The 12,502-nt window shown below is 45.3% G+C and overlaps 1 protein-coding gene across 3 annotated transcripts in view; it reads right to left on the bottom strand.

The window, feature by feature from the left end:
- Clpb (caseinolytic mitochondrial matrix peptidase chaperone subunit B) overlaps nucleotides 1-12,502 on the bottom strand; it is a 116,833-nt gene that overhangs the window by 27,453 nt on the left and 76,878 nt on the right. For all 3 annotated transcript variants that reach the window (XM_051192398.1, XM_051192400.1, XM_051192399.1), the window contains one exon: nucleotides 7,235-7,332. In XM_051192398.1, coding sequence (XP_051048355.1) covers nucleotides 7,235-7,332 — 98 coding nt within the window. The remainder of the gene's footprint in view (nucleotides 1-7,234; nucleotides 7,333-12,502) is intronic.

Here is a 12,502-nt window from a genome sequence, read left to right as displayed (position 1 = left end):
GTGTGGTGCTGACTATCCCATGGCTCTTGATCTCCCATCCCCTGGGGAAGGTGGTAACTGCCAGGCTTCTCCTTTTCACTCTCCCCTTTGTAATTCCTATTTTTCGGGAGGGACTTTGACACTGTCACTATGCAAGCTTTCAGGCTTTAGTTTCTGGCATTCACTGATGGGTCTTGTCTGATCTGTGGTCAGGGTTTTGATCCTCATAGCTCAAGGAAGGCTGACTGTGTCACTGTCTGGATTGGAGAGATAAGTAAATTGAAACCAGGTCCACTGGTGGCAGGAGAGACAGATCATTAACCCTGGAAGGCTGCCTCTGGAGCCTGCACTTTCTACCTGGGGATGAGAGAAAGCCCCCATCTTCAGTGAGTTTAAGGTCTAGTTATGGAGATGGAATTTTGTTTTTGTTTTTCGGGTTTCTCTGTGTAGCTTTGGAGCCTATCCTGATACTCACTCTGTAGACCAGGGTGGCCTCAAACTCACAGATTTGCCTGTTTTGGCCTCCAAGTGCTGGGATTAAAGGTGTATACTGGCTGGATATGAGATTTAAAACACAAATTTGCTCTCATGCGTCTACTACAGGATTAGATAGTGAATTTATTGAAAATAAACACCAGTGGATGTTCCAGTCAGAAATATCTAACAAGTTGGATCAGAAGGAAACAGTAGAAAAACTCAAAATGAAGGGCATTTTACAAAATCACCAGCCTGTACTTGTGACAATGGCAAGCTCACAGAAGACAGGAGAGACTGAGAAACCAGTTCCTATCAGTAACATGACGACTGGATGCGATTTAAGGACCGCAGACTTTTTTCTTGCAAAGTGATCCTGCAGAGCTGGGGAATCTGAATACCATGGGAAGGTTATTTATTATCAATATCAGTTATTTTAATTTGATTTTGATAACTTTGCTGATAGTACATAAGAAAATGTAGCTATGTTGCTCACTGGTTTTGCACATTCTTAGTTCAATCTCCAGCTACAGAAAAAAAGCAAATCTCCAAAATACAAACAAATCCTTGTTTTAAAACAAACAAGCAACCCCCCCAACCACAGGAGAGTAAAGAATCATCATGAATATAACCTTAAAATAATTCAGAAAAATTTACCTATATCTTCATGTATAATTATATAATTATCTACGTGTGTGTGTGTGTGTGTGTGTGTGTGTGTGTGTGTGTGTGTGTGTGTTAGCAGCTTGGGGGGGTCTGATAAAAAGTTTACTGAAACTTGTTACATGATTTCTAAAATTGGACTAAATTAAAGCAGGGAAGCTAGGAGCTAGACAGGCCTGTGGGATTATTTCTTTGTCTGGAGTGTTTGTGAAAACACACAAACCATGTTTCTGGTATGTACGCCTTCCTTACACAGACATATTTCAACAAAAAGTTTCTGAAGGGGCAGGAGGAGAGATCTCAACAGAAGCTTATTCCCATGAAGCTACCAACTATGTGACCCACCGTAGGCCACACAGAGAGAGGCAAGCAGGTACCTGGGCTGAGACGTACACCAGAGAACATGGGACACTGAGCATGATGCTGGGAGGAAGATGTGCTCTCCTGCACTCCCGGGTGCCCCACCCCACCACTCGTGCAGAGCTTCACTCAGGTCTGGTGGGAGCACCCAGATTCTCAGACTGGGATGTTGGCCCAGGGGAGTATCACATCCCCAGCTACCCTGAAGCAAATGAGAAAATATAGAGATCGGAATTGTGCTTGTGATGCTGTCACTGGGATATGCAAATAAAATATATAGGATGGGCCTATCTGCCTAATATTCCTGCCAATTCATTCTCTGGGTGTGATTAAAATGAGCAATAAATTCCTAGAGAGTCTCAGTGGAGTGAAGATCGGGAGAGGAGCTGCGGCTGAGCTGCGGCTGGCATGCGCAATCCCCCTCAGCTGAATATTCATCATGGGATAGCTCCCCATATTTTTGTTTTATCTGCCATCATGTGCACAGAGATATATTTCTACCTCTCTTTCATCTCTTAGTTAGGACATGAAAATGGTCTAGGCGTTAAGTATTAAACTCTCCATGTACTGAAATCATTCACAGTGAGATCTAGGCTAACCTCTTCTATGAAGCCTGTCCTGCCCATTCTGCCAGGAGGTGGGCAAGCCACATTTTCCTAGTGCCATCCCACCCCCAAAACTCTATACATCCCTGAGGCACCTGCCAGTTCTTTCCATAATGGAGGCAAGAATGCCTGTCTCTCCCACAGTGGGACAGCAAGCCAGAGACAGTGGCTGGGCCTCTCCACTTCAGGTCTTCCAGGGGTTAAAGTAGCTTAAGCCTGGGGACTGCTGACTCAGAGCCCGAGAGCTCATTGCAAGAAATCACTTGATCCAGTTAAGGTGACAGAGATTCTGAGAGCCAGTGATATATTTTAAAAGGAGGAATAAGGTGAAAAATCAGGATTATGAATAATTTTAAATATGCAGAAATCACAAGTAGTGTGGGGGAAAGGGAGATTTAGAATCACCTTCTGGGTCAAGCAGGGAACACAAACACCTGTAGGTGATGACATAATATAGCAGAGACATGACAGCAGAGTCTATCCTCCAGCCCCTTCCTATCACTGTCCCGTTTGCCATCTGGCTGCCGAAAGTCCTGTGTCATTAAACTCACATTTTGGGGGAACTCTGGGTTGGTATATAAGAAGATTGCCAGTAGGTTTAGGTACCTATGTAAAGAGATGTGGGTAGGTCTCAAAAGAGTTCATGTAGTACCACTGAGGTACACCTGTTTAAAATCCTAAGACAGGGTTATTCCTGTGTGTCACTGCCTTCTCTCTTATCTGTTCAGTTCCCCCTGAGGTTTGTTACAGAAAGAGAGAAAGTGCGCGTTAAGCATGCAGCACAGTGCCCAGATCACTCAGTAACTGTTAGGAACAACATGAGTAGCACCATACACAGGCAGTAGGCACCATACTTCCATTGAGATTGGGCTCTGGTGACCTCTCTTGCAGGAAGTCTCTCTTGACTAATCATCCACTGATTCATTTGCATGACTGCCTGTCAGACTGTGAACTCCTGGAGGGACTTACTCATCTGATTTCTGCTATCTAGCCCACAGTCCAGCATAGACCTGCCATTCATAAAAAGGCTAAATAACATTAAATTCTCTTTATCTTATTACTAAAAGTTTCCATAATCAGACATATGATGCTAATACTCACATATTTTCTACAATGAGTGTAATTTGACTAGAGAACGGTGGGTCAAGGTGGAAGAGGCTTACTGGGTACTGAGCACTGCAGGAGGGACAGAAGGGGAGCAAGGTAAGATCAGACAAGTAGTAACTCATACTGTGCTGTTGCTGGAGTTTCTTGTCCTGCCAGATTCTGCTTATCTTCAGCCTCAAATGAACACACGTAGATGCTGTATTAATTATAAAACTGTTGGCCAATGGCTAGGGCTTCTTACTTACTTCTGCCTTAATTATTAACCCATTTCTATTAATCTATATATTTCCATGTAGTCTTATCTTACTAGAGAAGGGTCCGGAACTGTTACTCCTTCCTCTGCTACATGGTGTCTCTTCGAGCACTCTTTGCCTCTCTCTCCAGCATTCTCATCTCCTAGCCCTGCCTATCTTCCTGCCTCTACTGCCTATTGGCCAAACAGTATTTTATTCATCAACCAATAAGAGAAACATATATACAGAAGGACATCCCCCATCACCGTGCTGGACAGTCTTGTGTCAACTTGACACAGGCTGGGGTCATCTGAGAAAAGAAAATGCCTCCATAAAATTGTGCTATTGTATGCTGGGCAGTGGTGGTGAATCTCAGCTCTCAGGAGGCAGAGGCACACAGTTCTTTGAGTTCTAAGCCAGCCTGGTCTACTGAGTGAGTTCCAGGACAGCCAGGGCTACACAGAGAAACCCTATCTTGAAAAATAAAAAACAAAACGAAGAGTCTGTAAGGCATTTTCTTAATTAGTGATTGATGGAAGAGGATCCAGACCATTGTGGATGGTGCCATTCTTGGTCTGGTGGTCCTGGATTCTATAAGAAAGCAGGCTGAGCAAATCAGTAAGCAGCACCTCTTCATGTCCTCTGCATCAGCTCCAGCCTCCAGGTTCCTGCCTGCTTGAGATCTTGCCTGCACTGCTTTTGATGACAAATTGTTATATGGAACTGTGAGTGATGAGATAAACCCTTTCCTTCCCACACTGATTTTGGTCATGGTGTTTGTTTCATCACAGCAATAGAAACCCTAACTAGATACACACCTAGACACAACCAGGAGGGAAGGTCTGAACTGGAACTCCAGTACCTTCCAACTCTAGAGATGTCAGGGCCTGAACTCTGAGGGGCAGCTATTGCTTACTACCTGGCAGAGGGAGAGAGATCAGGTCAAAACAGAGCTTCTCCCACAAAAATCTGTCTTAAAGAGCTAGATCTGCTTGAAAACAAGCAGAGAAAGGAGTAAGGAGAGACGGAACAACAAACCCAAAGACAATGTAGACATCAGAACAATGAGGTGGAGATGCTGAGGGCACCTGGTACTAGGCTGATACTGTGGCCACCTCCCTTAGGTGACCATATTTTGTTAAGTGGCATTTAGTACCTCTAATGACCTGTGCTGACACTAAGATGCTTATTCGCTTTGAAAGAACCTTGGCACAACCAGCACCAGCCCACAGGTGTTCTTGGCCAAGTCTAAAGAGGAGGTGATGGGATACAGTTCCTGAGGAGATCTGGAACCAGCAGGGACTTCATGAAGGCAGTGGAGAAGCTGACCTGAATGGCAGTGCAGCTGTTTCTAGGGTGCCTTGAATTTAGCAGCTATTTTTGGTCCCAAGAATCAACTTGGGTGGGCTGTGAAAAGCTAGCTACTGTTTCTTAACCCACCCCCTCTCTTAAGAAATTATCCTAAGACAATGACTAAGCATATCAGAGATGCCCTCTTTGTATCTGAGGCTGATCACCAAGTTGTTCCAACTCTCCTAAGAATTTGGCAGGATTACTTTCTTTGCCCTAGTTTGATTTGGTAGGATTCTGTGGTTAGTTCTGGACAGTGACTTGTAGGAAGTAAAGGGTTCTACTTCCAGACTGAGTAGTCAACTGTGAGTGTGGCCATGAGTATAGAGGTCAGAGGGCAATTATGTGGAGTTGGTTCTCTCCTTCTACCTTTTACATAGGTTTTAGGGATCCAAATTAGGTTGTGAGGCTTGTATGGTAAGAGCTACATTGCCTGCTCTCAACTGAAAATTTAAGACGCTTCAGAGGATACTTTACTCTCTGGCAAGCAATCAGCAACTGGGGACAGGGTAGGATGGAGGGAGAGGGTACTGTAAAGTTGGGATCTGCGTGCCCTTGATGAGCACAGCCTGCCCTTGTTCTGCAGCAACAGTGAACATTTGCACAAGGCAAAAATAAGTGATCAAACCACTGAAATTCTGGATGTTTACAGCAGCACAGTTCAGCTTTTCCTGATATATATGTAACAATATACCTGGTTGAACCTTAGGTTCAATATTTTTCTCTCCTGGAGCTTCATGGAGGTTTCAGTGAGGAAAATGCTAGTCCCAAGGTCATATAGGCAGAGTGATGACACTAGGGTAAGAACCCAAATCTTTGCTGTCCCAGACAGGCAGAGTATCTGCCACTAGGTGGGACCCGTCACATTGAATTATCTCTTCAAACAAGACAGTGTTGGAAAAAGCAAAGACGAGGGATTAGAAGCCTGGCATTCCAGGCTATGTCCCGCCACAAAACTCATCGGATACCCTTGTGGTCAAGTGTATTAGTTTCAGTTTTGACACTAACTCACTATGGGACAAAGGCAAGCTGCATCGTAACACTGGCTTTGTATCTCCAGGAGTAAAAACAAGTCAGCAGGTGCACATTTCAGAAATTTATATCCACATCTACTGCAGTGGCTGTAGCTGCATCTCAGCAGCTGCCAGGAGGGAAGAGTGTGCTGCACGGGCAACAGTCGGGCCATCGTCCCTTCAACCAGAACAGTTCCATTTCTTTCTAATTCATCTGTTTTGCTTTTGTAAGATTTCCCATCACAGGATCTGATGACTGTCCTGGTTCCTGCCAGGTCTGAGATTTGTGAGTCTGGTTCTTGGATTCTACCCAATTGCTCCCAAATTGTAAATTCGGTAGCTGGGCAAAGCAGGAGCCTTACTCTTAATTTTTTAGAGAGTTTGGAAGTTTGGTTGAGAAAATAACATTAGAATGGAGATGGTTCTTACTGAGATTGTGTGGAGGGTAAGGGTGAAGGAGTGACAATTGGAAAGGACACTGTAGGAGGCTGTAGGGTATGTGAGGCCCGAGGAACTTTTTTTCTCCCGGTTTTTTGATATAGGGTTTCTTTGTGTAACAGCCCTGGCTGAACTTGCTTTGTAGACTAGGCTGGCCTCGATCTCACAGATATCCATCTGCCTTTGCCCCCCAAGTACTTGGGAGTAAAGGTATGTGCCATCATCACTCAGCTAGAAACTAATATTTTACTCAAGACTTCATTTGGTTAGTACCTTCTGCTGAAAAGAAGCTGGGAGGTTGTCACCTTAAAAATAAATGTGACTGCTAATTCTCTGAAGCCAAATGGCTTGGGCCTCTTCCTCTCCATGTTTATGAAAGGAAATCTCCCTATTCTTGGTAAGACCAGAGCTGGATGTGAATCTAAATAGACAATAACCATTAAGGGTTGGCTGAATGATGCATGCCTGCAATCACAGCACTTTAGCCCGTCTACAGACAACAGACTGGCTAGAAAGAGAACACGACAAAGGTCAGAAAGCCAGGTCTTCTGGGATCATCCCTACATGGAAACACACACACACACACACACACACACACACACACACACACACACACACACACACACACCTCCTTGTGATCAACTACATTTGCTTTAGTCTTGATAACTTACTGTGGGAGTGCCAGCCTTGGCTATGTAGTAAGACCAGTTGCCAGAAAACAAAAGATCATTTAAGTGATTTTGGTGTGGAACCTGAAGTAACTGAAAAAGTGGAAGGTTATGAGCTGGAGAGGTCTTAGAGCACTGGCTGTTATTCCAGAGGACCTGGGTTCTGTTCCTGGCACCCATGTGGCTGCTAATAACTGTCTGAACCTCTTGTTCCAGGGGATCTAATGTCCTCTTCCAGGTACTGCATGCACATGATGCACACACACACACACACACACACCCTTAAAAAAAAAAAAAAAAAAAGAGTAGAAGGTTAAATGACACAGTCTCCTTTCTTTACTCACCTTGGTCTCAGAAGTTTTCAGAAGCTTCATAACTTCCCCTTCCCGGGCATAATCCAATGGTGTGTGTCCCATCTCATTCCTCTGAAGGGGGTTGGCTCCTGGCAGAAAGAAAAGGATAAATGTTCAGGGCTATATGAATGATTAGCAGGTCCTCAGTATTCACCTACTGGTAGCTTGGGAGCCTCAATTTCAGTATGAATTCTCATGGAAATTTATGAGATATCAAAATGACAGCAAAGCATATTAAGTTAATCTGGAAGAAGAGAATATGTGGCCCTCCCTGATGGAGGTCAGGCCTTCATATATATGTATATGCAGCTAAACATGCTAATAAAACTCAGCAAATAAATTCATAGATTTATACACCCAACATAAATGCCAACACATGTATTCACATATATACATACACAATACATTCATTAAAATGTTCACATTTTCCAACATAACTGCATATAAAGGAACACAAAGCCATATAAAGAGTTCCTTTCTAAAACAGAATAGCCTAAATAGGAACTGAAAGGCCCTGGCACTTGATATGTAGAGTAGCTTGCCTCAAACTCAAAGCAACCTTCCTATCTCAGCCTCCTAAATGGGATTACAGGTCAGCCAAGTCCTCTGGAAGGGTGTGGACATCTCAGGACTGTGGTTCTGCCCTGCTAGCTGATGACAAAGGTTAGCTTAGAGCCACGAGACTACCTTCTAAATGCTGACACAGAGCCGTCAGTGTATGGTGTGTACTTAGAAAGGCTTGAAATCACAAGGAAAGACTCCTCTCACCTCAGTGCTACCAGAATCTTATTGCCACAGCTCAGCTCTGGGCAACTCTCTTTCTAACCCTAACCAATGCCAGCTATCTTGTTTCTGTTTTTTGTTTTTCCAGGCAGGGTTTTTCTGTGATGGAACTAGCTCTGTAGACCAGGCTGGCCTCAAACTCACAGAGATCCTCTGTTTCCCAAGTGTGTGACATGGCAAATTTGCTGTTGTGGTTCTTTTTGTGCCAGCTATCTTACAAACTCTGAAGCAGTGGAACCTGAGGATAGAGGTAGCCTTGCTTCATGGGCTCGCCTTCCAATACTATCAGAAAGGAAGCCTAGCAGGCTTAGCTATGCACGAATGTCAGTGGCAGCACTTCCTACGCTCCTTTCTTACTAGAGAAATTTACAGAAGGGGCATTTAGTCTAGTTGCTGCCATAAGAACCTTACGAGGGTCCACGCAGCACAGGGCCTGGCTCAGAGTGCGATCACTGGGGAAAAGGAAGGGCAGAGGAAACTTTTAAGTAAGAAGAAATGAAATCAGGCATATACCTTTAGTGCCAGGACTTGGGAGACAGAGACAGGAGATCCAGGGTGGTTGAGGCTACATAGTGAGACGCTGTCTCAACAAAACAAATCAACAACAACCTCCCCTACTAAAATGAAAAATAAGATCATATGTAATCTTATTTTCAATTAGTATTAAATGTTCATGTATTTTATAAATATAGAATTCATATACCATAAAATTACTGTTCCCTCTTTATTTTTAAACAGTGCTAGGAGTAGGGCCTCATACATGCTAGGCAAGTGACCTACCATTGTGCCATCTTCCTAGGCCTAGGCCCCTAAAATGCCAATGCCTGGTACATGAAGAGGCCAGGAGAGCATGTCTGATCCCTTAGAACTGGCATTATGAACCACTGTGTGGATGCTAAGAATCAAACCCAGGTCCTTGGGAAGAACAGCCAATGTTCCTAACTGCTGAGCCATCTCTCCAGCCACAAACCAATTGTTTTAAAGTATAGCATTTGGTGTTTAATCTCAGGTTGTGTAACAATCAATACTATATAATTTACTCCTCTCCAGGGAGAAACCCCATATCCATTACAAAACAACAACAAACAAACAAAACCAAAATAAAAAAAATCCCACAATGGTTGACTCTCTCTTTCTCTCTCCCCCTCCCTATCTCTCTCAGGCAGGATTTCTCTGTAGCTTTGGAACTTGCGCTGTAGACCAGGCTGTCTTCAAACTCACAGAGACCTGCCTGACTGTCTCTTTTTAATGGGTATTTCATGTAACTGGAATTATGCAACATGTGACCATCAATGTATGGCTTTTTTCATGGCACATGTTTTCAAAGTTCCTTCATGTGGAAGCATGGTTGAATAATATTCTGTTCTGCAACATCACATTTTCTTATCTACTAACTGGTCACATGTATGAACTATTCCCCCCCCCCCCTTTGGCTGTTTGGAACATTTAAAAACTGTGTAAGTCTCTATGGCATTTGTTGTTGCCTTTTGTTTTCCTGAGACTGTGTCTTACTATAGAGCCCAAATAGATCTTGAACTCAGGATTTAGTTTTCTGGGCACTTCATAGGTGTGGGGCACAGAGTATAACACCCCCCCACACCTCAAACTGGCTTTGAATACCTAGGCTCAACCATTTCTCCGGCTTCAGACTCGGAGGAGTACTGGGACTAGCTGTGTACACCACCACACCACACTCTGTTGTATGTCTCCTGTCTTTTCAGTAGATGCCCTGGAGTAACAGTAACAACCGTCTACTGGTCACTATGTTCCTGCTTGACTCTGCACTTACTAAGTGGTTTGTTTTTCCATTTAATGTTCCAAACCCTGAGGAATTAAAGTCACCAAGATACTGACATGGAAACTGGATTAAGCATAGTCAGTAGCCATAGGCCTCTTGTCTTGAGCCAGGAGTCCTACCTAGCCCTAAGTTTTCCTAACTCCAGTTCTCTATACCCTCAAGAGAGCGGCAATGCTGCACCACTGCTGAAGTCCCTCCAGTGGTCTACAGCACCAACAACAGCCAGCCTTCTTAGTGAGGTGGCTGTCTCAGCAAGGAGGGATCTTCTTAGCTCAATACTGGTGTTTACTGAGTGCACCAGTAAGGTTCACACCTCCTGCATAGCTGGCTGAACAAGAGATATGTTACCAGCACCACTTAGCTTCTAGTTTTTTAAGAACACAGAGCCTCATTCTTTGTTTTACATCAGTTGACACTCACTGGGACCTGCACACCAGCAGCACTGTGTGTGCAGGACTGCCAGGGCCAATGAGCAGTTTCTTTATATAGATTCCTCCTGGCCCATATTTACTTAATGTTGTGTGTGTGTGATATTTATTTAATATTGTGTGTGTGTGTGTGTGTGTGTGTGTGTGTGTGTGTGTGTGTCCGGGCGTGCGCTCGCCCAGGTGCCTACAGAGGTCAGAAGCATAGGAGCTGGAGTTACAATGTTGCCTCTGCTGAATTGAAAGCATGCACTCTTAACCCAGGAACCCATCCCTCCCAGCCTCCCCACACTCACTTTGTGTTTTTTTTTTTTGTTTTAGAGACAGCTGGCCTTAAGCTCACTACATAGCCCACCCCATCCTTGAACTTGATGGAGCTACCCCCCCCCCTCCAAGCACCCTGGTTTCCTGAGTGCTGGGAACCTGTTTTTTTTTTTTTTTTAATTCTTCCTTATTGTTCTGTGGTTACTGATAATCTGGCCATTGACTCTGAATTTTTTAAGACCTCTTTTCAAACCCTCCCCTCAATCCTGTGACCAGTCTTTTGTCTCTTTGGCAGACACCTTTTCCTGTTTTTATGAACAGGTCTCCTTTGAGTTTGAGTCTAGCACAGACTCAGATCTTCAAGAGCTTAAGGGGAGATGATGAGCTCATGACAGTAACGCCGAGACTGGGCTCTGTGCTGAAGGACAGGCAGATAGACAGAACCACAGAGTTCAAGAAGGACCAGAGCGTTTGGGGTTTATTGTCCTGTTTTCTGGGTGCGGGGCACCAAACAGGGTCCTGCAAGGTCCAAGGGGCCAGTGCCAGACAGCATCTTTCTCATCCTCATAGCACGGCTAGGCCAGGAGCCTCAAAGGAGTGATGGAGAGGCCTCTCCTTTTTCTGGCTGCCAGGAGGGGAGCTCTGCTATTAGCTATGTGCTCTGCAGAGGGGGGAGAAGTGAGAAGAAGGAAGTGGGAGAAGAGAGGAGAGGGTGAGATTAGCTGCTTCAAACAAGTGCTGTCAGTGATCTATATTTGCTTACAGAATGAAAAATGTGTGCCATAAACATTGGCCACTGAGTAATTTCTAGTAGGAGTCGTGTCACTTCTCATAAAGCATGGGGTGGGGACAGGTAGGACATGTCTGCACCTGGGCCAGCCAGCACAGGGGCTTCCTTCTACAGTGGTGCCAGGCCTTGGCTCCAGTCCAGCAGACTCTCAGGTCAGGCGGGGTTCTCCAAGGTTCTGGAGCCTCAGGGCAGCACATCTGCCCCACTTTAGGAAGGCTGAGGCGGGGGCACCTGGATAATGTCCATCCAATATTACTCCCCCCAGACTCTGACCCTCCCTCTGACTTGACTAATTGCTCTAATAATTGATAGAACCTGACTTCTACCACTGATCGATTTCACCTTCAAGACCAACGGCCACAAACCATTACACTCCAATAAATAACCACGCTGGGCCTCACCCGGCTGCCCTCTCCGGGGGCATCAGGATGGCCCGTGCCCTGGCCTGACCTCCCCTTGCCTCCCACCCAGGGCCCCTCCAGGCCAAGCAGCTGGTCTAGAGGGCCAGGCTTCTGGGAGCAAGTGAGAGGGCTGAAAGGAGGTGGGAGCACTAATCGCAGGCCATCCGTCACCTCCCACTGGCTGTCTGGGGCTGGGGCAAACACCTGGAGCACCCTAGGCAGTGTGGTGCAGGACCCCTCCTTCTCCTGCTCCAGATTAGTTGTCCCAGCTTATAATATTTGATAAATAGCAGCCTGGCTTCCTGGCAGTGCGGCTGCGGCTGCGCCTGCCCGCTACAGCTGTGGAAGGTCACTCATTGGGGAAATATGTTTCTGTCAGTGGTATTGAAAAAAGTTTAGTGGAGTGACAGGCCTCAATTTTTCAAATTTTATTAACTCCATCCTCTTAACCATTTGTCTTGAATTCCTTCAGATTCTGGGGGATCTGTCAATAAGGATTGGGCCCAGAAAGTAGGGTAGGGGTGCTTGGGTGGGTAAGGAGCTGGTGCTGGTTGGTGCTGCTGTGACTGGCTGGGATCTCTCTGCTCAGGTAGATGAAGATAGTGGAAGGGGCACTGGTGGGGAGGCCTGGCTCACTGGCGCCCAGAGAGCCCACTGCTCTTCACAGGTCAGTATTTGCCTTTGATCTGACATCATCACATATGCTCAAATGGGGAAACACCCTCATGTGAGTTCTAATCTCCATCTTTAAGACTGAGTTTGTCTTCTCCAGGAAGGCTTCCTTACCACCTCCCACAG

This window comes from Phodopus roborovskii, unplaced genomic scaffold, assembly GCF_943737965.1.
Source record: "Phodopus roborovskii unplaced genomic scaffold, PHOROB, whole genome shotgun sequence".
Lineage (NCBI taxonomy): Eukaryota > Metazoa > Chordata > Mammalia > Rodentia > Cricetidae > Phodopus > Phodopus roborovskii.
This window is presented reverse-complemented; position numbering and strand designations above follow the sequence as displayed.